At 54.2% G+C, this 7,530-nt stretch overlaps 1 protein-coding gene across 4 annotated transcripts; it reads right to left on the reverse strand.

The window, feature by feature from the left end:
* Window positions 1-219: 219 nt before the first annotated feature.
* Window positions 220-7,307, reverse strand: MYC (MYC proto-oncogene, bHLH transcription factor). 4 transcript variants are annotated; one of them, XM_082719710.1, is made up of 4 exons: window positions 7,217-7,307; window positions 4,844-6,733; window positions 2,414-3,179; window positions 220-1,297 (listed from the first exon to the last, which is right to left on the reverse strand). In XM_082719710.1, exons 3-4 carry the CDS (start codon window positions 3,168-3,170, stop codon window positions 735-737), a joined length of 1,320 nt encoding a protein of 439 aa, XP_082575836.1. In that variant the 5' UTR covers window positions 3,171-3,179; window positions 4,844-6,733; window positions 7,217-7,307; the 3' UTR covers window positions 220-734. The 4 variants fall into 4 exon arrangements, with proteins under 4 accessions (XP_082575836.1, XP_082575835.1, XP_082575833.1 ...); XM_082719709.1 differs by having other exon boundaries at window positions 2,414-3,182; XM_082719707.1 differs by lacking the exons at window positions 4,844-6,733; window positions 7,217-7,307 and adding an exon at window positions 3,378-3,681 and having other exon boundaries at window positions 2,414-3,182.
* Window positions 7,308-7,530: the final 223 nt, after the last annotated feature.

A 7,530-nucleotide genomic window follows, 5' to 3' on the forward strand; every position in this document is an offset into this window, starting at 1 on the left:
CCAATCTCCAGGAAGCATCTTATAACCCTGAGAAAATAAAGACCTTAAAGCCCCAGACCCATTTTAACAAAGAAAAGCCCTCTCCTTTCTTAAATAACTTCTTTTCCCATCTTTGTAAATTCATTCCCTTGAGGGTGAAATGGTGGGACTCGGAATTGATGGAAAGAGAATGGAAAGAAAAAAAAAAAGCAAGAAAAGAAACAAAACACTCACAACTTCTAAGATTTGGCTCAATTATATATTTGCCAGGTATTTTATTTTTTCTAAAAACAATAGAAAAAATCAACTTTAAAAAGGATGATGTACTTAAATAAAAAAAATTATGGTTTATAATACATGGTTTGAATTCTTGTATAACTGCTATAAACGTTTTATTAAAGTTATTTACATTTAATGGCCATATTTACATGGGGAAATGGGGTAAACTTTACCATTTTTTAAAAACAATTCTTAAATACAAATCTGTTAAAAGGAAAAAAAAAAAAAAGATGGCAAGCATAAAAAAAAGTTCTTTTATGTCCAAAGTTCCATTTGAGGCAGTTTACATTATGGCTAAACCTTTCAATCCTAAGACTTAGCCAAGGTTGTGAGGTTGCACTTGAACATGCATTTGAAAAAAGTTCAGATAGGAGAGGTTGCTACAGTTCTGTCAGAAGGAACCTTTTTCCTTACTTTCTCTTAGTAACAAATGAGAATTCATGAGCAATCCCAGTTCCTCCCTCCCATAGGTGGACTTAGGCACCAGAGTTCCTTAGCTGTTCAAGTTTGTGTTTTAACTGTTCTCGCCGCTTCCGCAACAAGTCCTTTTCTGAAATGAGCTTCTGCTCCTCTGTCTGGACGGACAGGATATATGCGGTGGCTTTTTTAAGGATGACTACCTTGGGGGCCTTTTCATTGTTTTCCAACTCTGGGATCTGGTCTCGCAGGGCAAAGAAGCTCCGTTTCAGCTCGTTTCTCCTCTGGCGTTCTAAGACGTTGTGTGTCCGCCTCTTGTCATTCTCCTCGGTGTCTGAAGACCGGGGGCTGGCACATTTGCGGTTGTTGCTGATCTGTTTGAGGACTCTGCCACTGTCCAACTTAGCCCTCTTCGCAGCTGGATAGTCCTTCCTGGTGGAGGGGGGCGCTGCGTAATTGTGCTGATGGGTGGACACATGGCATCTTTTAAGAACCAGCGGGCTGTGAGGGGGTTTGCTGTGGCTTCCTGCCGAGGGTGACCCCGATTCTGACCTTTTGGCAGGGGGCTGCCTTTTTTCCACAGAAACAACATCAATTTCTTCTTCATCCTCTTGTTCTTCCTCTTTAAGAAAGGAAATAGAAACCACCCGGTTAGCCACGTTTCCTTAAAGCTATCAATGACTAGATTAAATGAATGCTGTGTAAACAGAAGGCATTATTATGTGAGAAAGAGTCCTGGCACCAAGTCATCCCCAGAGAACCAACTAGTCTATCAATCCGGCTCTTGCCATGAAGGCCCGGGAGTCAGAACGGAGAATGACAGCCAGGTTTACGGCACAGACAAGAAAATTACAATTTACCAGGATAAAACGTTGATGCCAATTCTTACCTAAGACTTAATGAGGCTTTGGACACACCCAAAGAAAAGCACATTTCCCAAGCACCTCCTATTTTTAAGGGATTTTACTAAGAACTCTTCAGGTGTTGCAAATAATAGCTCCAAATCTCTTAGTAGGACTTTAGCAACTCCCTATTTTACTGGAAGTGCAAAAAGAAAAAAAAAAAAAATTCTTGGGCCTTTGCCAAAAAGTTCTAGGGGTGGAGGAAGGAAAAAGGTCCAATTTTGGCAAGGATTTGCTTTTAAATGTTCAAAACAGGCTAAACAGATCCCAACTCCTCAGCCCATCAGTCTTTAAGGCACTTTCACTGGTTCACAGCACCCCGTGGAGAGGCTACTCTGCCTCTGTCCACTGCCCTGGTTTATTTTTCGGTGGATCTGTAGTCCCCGAAATCCCAACAGTTTCTTAGAACATAAGAGGGAGGCAATTCATTCATTCTCAGGGATCAATCCTCACTTATCCCCTTCACACACACCCTCACACCCCCTTACCCCAGGGCAATTAAAATGCTTAAGAAAAGTAGGAGGGAGTGGATTGAGTTGCAAGATAAGCTAAAAGATTTAAAAACCCAAGTGAAATTCCTAAGGGGAGGGAGGGAGGGAGAGGAGGGGGCTGGCCAAGGGGGCAGTCTTAGAAGGGATGGGAGGGACCCCTAAAGCCCAGTGTTCCGGGATGATGAGCTCCCAGATCCTTCCAGATCTAACATTTCCCTTCCCAAATCTGAGTAAAGAAAAAAGGCTGGGTCAGCTAAAGTGGTCAGTTGAATGAGCCGCCCGAGAAAAATCTTTAATAAGATCCCCAGTCGCCCCCTTTGACAGGCCAGGAGGGGTTCAGCTTACCGGAGTCGCTGCTTGTGGTGGGTGGTGTTTCCTCGTGGAGCGCCAGGGGCTCGGGACTGGCCCGCGGGGATGACTCGGCCGAGGAGAGCAGAGAGTCCGAGGACGGAGAGAAGGCGGTGGAGTCCGGGGAGGCGCAGGGCTTGGGCGAGCTGCTGTCGTTGAGCGGGTAGGGGAAGACCACGGAGGGGTCGATGCACTCGGAGGCGGCGGCGCTCAGGTCCTGCAGGTACAGGCTGGAGGTGGAGCAGCCTCCGGGCCCGCGGGCGGGGCTCGGGCTGCTGCTGTCCTTGCGCGCAGCCTGGTAGGAGGCCAGCTTCTCAGAGACCAGCTTGGCGGCGGCCGAGAAGCCGCTCCACATGCAGTCCTGGATGATGATGTTTTTGATGAAGGTCTCGTCGTCCGGGTCGCAGATGAAGCTCTGGTTCACCATGTCCCCTCCCAGCAGCTCGGTCACCATCTCCAACTGGTCAGCGGTGGAAAAGCTGCCGCCGCCGCCGTCGTCGTCCCCCCTGGGGGAGAAGGACGCGACTGCAACGTAGGAGGGCGAGCAGAGCCCCGAGCGGCGGCTCGGGGACAGCGGCGGGGTGGGCAGCAGCTCGAATTTCTTCCAGATATCCTCGCTGGGGGCCGGCGGCTGCAGCTCGCTCTGCTGCTGCTGCTGGTAGAAGTTCTCCTCCTCGTCGCAGTAGAAATAAGGCTGTACCGAATCGTAGTCGAGGTCATAGTTCCTGTTGGCGAAGCTGACGTTGAGGGGCATCGCGGCAGCCTGCTGAGGGGGGCACACAAAAGGGGGGGCGGTCTTGAGTTAAGAGGGTCTGGGTGGGTGCAGCCCGGCGCAGCGCGCTCCCCGATGCCGAACCCCTCGCTCCCCTTCGAGCGCTAGCCAGAGACGGCTGGTGGCGGGAAGAAGGGCACCCTTTTACCCCCCTCCCCCAGGTGGCCCCCTGCTATCTGGGACACACACTTGGCGAACCAGCTGCGGAGCGCCCGCGGAGATGGCGTCTCGCCCTGGAGCCCGGAGCGCGAAGGCCGGGAGTCCGCCCCGCCGCCGCCGAGCAATCGAAATCGGCTTTAGCTTCCTTAAGCGGCCGGGGGAGGCGGCAGCGGGGAACACAATCCGCCAAACCCGAAGGCGCAAAGTTTGCGCCACCTGAAGGAGAAGGCGAGAGGCGCCGCGGCGGGAGCGGCAGCGCGCGGCCCCCTCCCTCGCCGGGCCCCTCAGCGCCGCGCCCGTTCCCACTCGCGCCCTCGCCGCGCTCCTTCCCCCGCGGGCGCCGCCGCCCTTCCCAGCCCCCCGCCCCGCCCGCCGCCCCTCCATCCCCACCCCCAGTGCGCCCCCCTTCCTTCCTCCTCCGGCTTTTCTCCGTGGCTCTCGCCGGCTGGTGGGGCGAGCCTATACGCCGGCCGTAACACCCCCCCCCCCCGATAAATAAAAGGGGGGTGTTAGATAATAACAAGGGCACCTCCCTTCAACACCCAATACGGCGACGCAACTGCGCCAGAGCCCCTGCTGCGATTCCGCGCCCGGAGCCGGCCGTCTTCCCCTCACCCGCAGAGGGTAGCAGCTGTTCTGGAAAAGCCCCGAGTCCCGCTCCTAGTCGTCCCTCCGCATCTCAGGGGCACGGGGGACTCCAGGGGCGGCGGCGGCGGGGGAGCCAAGGATGAGTGCGGAGATTTGCCCTCGCTTCCCCCAAGTCCTTGATTCAGGAGAATCGGACACATCCCTGCCCAGCCTCCCTCTCCCTGGTCCTCGCGCCTACCCAACACCCAGTCCCAACCAGTACCTTGGAAGCCCAAGATCCCTATTTTTATTATTCGTTTAAAAAGCCAAATGCCAACTTCTTAAAAGGAGCAGGGGGTGAATGGGAAACGTCGCGGGGATCGGCGGGCGGGACGCGCCGCAGTGTCTGTCTCCGGCTGTCAGAAATGCGGTAAGACAAAATTTAAATGCCCTTTCCGAGACGCGGAAAAGTCAGCGGCTGCGGAGCTCTCCGGCTCCCACACGCAATTTGTAATTCTTACTCCCAGGAGCTCAGGATGCACAGGGCTCTGTCCACCGCGAAGTACAGCAACCCCCACCCCCCCAGGAAAAGCAATTAGTGCAATAAAGCAGGAATGTCCAGCTGGTCGGGGGCAGCGTCCATACACATAAGCAAAATAAGCAAAAATCTCTAAAGACGAGTTTTAGGAACGCACCCGTTGTCTCTCTGCCTTCTCCCCTCCCATCTTGACAAGCCACTCTCCCCCATCCAGCTCTGGTTCGTCCTCACCCCACCCCGAGCTACCACAACTACTCTGAAAAAAAGTGTCAATAGCACACGAATGGCTGAGACGACACCCCAATTCGGGCATTCGACTTCGACTCGTCGCGGCATTGCATTAAGGCGGTAGGGAAAATAATTGAAAAGACAAATAGATCCAGGTGCTTACCGGGTTTTCCACTATACGAAGGAAATCCAGCGTCCAAAGAGCAGCGAGGAGCGCCTTTCAGAGGAGCCGGTCGCGGGCAGCGGCGGGGAGAACTGTCTTCCCAAATAGGCAGAATAGCCCCTCCGCGTCCGGAGAGTCGCGCTCTCGCTCGGGTCTTGTAAGTTCCAGGGGAAGTGTCCGCCCGCAGCAATGGGCAAAGTTTCGTGGGTGCGGCGGGGGGCTGTGCCCGGCTGGCACGGGTCGGCGGGCCGGGTGGGATGGGGGCGGCTGGGCCGGAGGCGAAGCCCCTTTTCGCTCCGGATCTCTCTTCCCCGGGCGCCCGGAGCGCCACTCGGCTCGCTCGGCTCGCTCTGCACTTCCACCCTAGCGGGCGCGCCCGCTCGCTCCCTCTGTCTCTCGCTGGGATTACTACAGCGAGTCGGATAAAGCCTGAAAACCGGGTTTTATACTGCAACCACGATCCCGCCTCCCTCTGTTCTCTTTTTCCCGCCAAGCTCTGAATAGCCCTGCCCTTCCCAAGGCCGGCTGGAAGCCAGGCGGCGACCAGGGCGCAGCGACGGCGGCGGCAGCTGCGGCAGCGGGGAGAAGCGCAGCTCGGGGGTCCTCGGCCGCGCAGACCCTCGCATATAAAGGGCCGGTGGGCGGGGATTCGCTAGAGAGGATCTTTTTTCTCTCTCCCCCGCCCTCCTCTTTGGGAACCGAGGAGGGCCGATTCTGCGGAGGGAGGGCCGGGGGTGGGGGAGCGGGGAGGAGACTCAGCCCTTTCGGCCTGGCACTCCAGTGCGCGGAGCTATCGGATGTAAACAGTCAGAGCGCAGAGCGCAGAGCGCAGCTTGAATTAACTGCGCACCTACCATTTTCTTTCGCTCCCGCTCAGACCCTCTCCCTTTCTGCGTCGCTCCTGGAGCAGCGCTCGGTTTGACAAACCGCATACTTGTCCTGCGTGCTTAAATCATCGCAGGCGGAACATCTGAGCCTTCAACACAGCACACGCCGTGTACCCGCCGCCCCGCCACGCACGTCCCGGGCGGACGGGCGCCTCCCGAAGGCTGGGGACAGAGCAGCGTTTGGAAAATCAGTCTTATGAAGACGGGAAGGAAGCAGGGGTATTTATGGGCGCGCGCTCTGAGTGTGTAGGGTGTTAGTGTCGATGGGGATAAATGATAAGAGATATAAGGAGGAAAATGATGCCTGGAATATTAAAATAACTCAGCAACCCACTGCCACGTATACCTGGAGAGCGCACTATGAATAAACACCCTCTGCATTTGCCTGCGGTGTTGTGCCTTATATTACTGCAGCGATCTATCGCGATTGGGTACCTTCCACCGCGAATGAATCCCTCAATTTGCTGCCTAAGCAGCAGACGCCCTCGGCCCCGCCCCTACCACGCAGACCTACGGTGGGGTCGGCGGTTGCCGGCTGTTCCCCGAGGACGCGCTAATCCCTGAGACCTTTCCTACGTACTCCCCGACTAGAGTTAAGGAGGAGCGCGACTGCGGGTGCGCGCGACGGAGGACCCCTCCCCCCCGCCCGCTTTCTGCCGGTCTGCACCGGTATCTCCCACCCCCACGCCTCTCACTCGGGAGTTCCCAATTCCGCAGCCAGGTTTCAGAAAAGAGACAAATCCTCTTTGCGCCCCGTGGCGCCAGTTTGCACCAGTATGGGGTTCCAGGTTTGGTGGAAATCAAAGGCGCTAGACGGGAGAATTTTTTTTCCCGGGGGGGACTCCCCCCTCGCAAACCTCGGGACTGGAGTTCCCAGAAGGCGAGGGAGGAGACGAGCTGGAGGACCCGGCCTTGGGAGTTTGCAGAGACCCTGGTGAAGACCGTTAACTCTTTCCTCCTCGGACATACCGGACATTTCCTTCCTTTCTGTGGCTTCTTTCCACTTTATTATTGGAATCGAGATCATGCAAAATAAAATAAAATAACAAAAAAATGCATAGATTCTTATCAAAGTAAGAAAAGACAAATATTACTTCCATGTATTTGATGGGTCTTGGGTCAATTAAACATTGGCCAAATTTCAAGCATTAATTTCCTAGTTCACTGGCTCTAAATTTTTTTTTTTTTTGGAACACCACAGTGTTCAATCTATATACATTTCGACCCAGAATATTACCCAACACGGCACATGATTTATTTGCTCCTTAAGTGAATCTGCATTTAATATATAATCATATTTCCTCGGTATTTGCTATTTTGCATTACACGGGGACATTAAAAACAAAGGAATTTTCCCACCGTGGTCCCACACCCAAAAGCATTTTCAGTAAACTTTTCCTCCCCCCCCACCCCCATTCCAAACAGAAGAAAATTCGGGGAGAGGGGAGTAGAAGATTTGCAGAGCGTGTTTGAGATAAATTATTACCCGTTGAGTTTGCAGCTCAGCGTTCAATTGTTAAATGAGTAGCAACTTCCTCCAAATCAAGCGCACAGCGCAATTTGACTTTAAGGATTGCAAATTATTCGGCCTCTGGGCCTTAGCCGCAAACTCCAGGGAAGGGACCAACCAATCCCTAGTCAAGGTTTTGCTGCAAAGCGTCTTTCCCCGTCCCCTCCCGGGGCTGCACTCACGCTGGGGTTTGCGAAAGTAAAGTAAGTGTGCCCTCTACTGGCAGCCGAGATCACCGCGTCCGGATGCCAACTGAGGGAGGAAGGTTGGTGGGGGCAGGGGCATCTGGA

This window comes from Mustela nivalis (assembly GCF_964662115.1).
Source record: "Mustela nivalis genome assembly, chromosome: 2".
NCBI lineage: Eukaryota > Metazoa > Chordata > Mammalia > Carnivora > Mustelidae > Mustela > Mustela nivalis.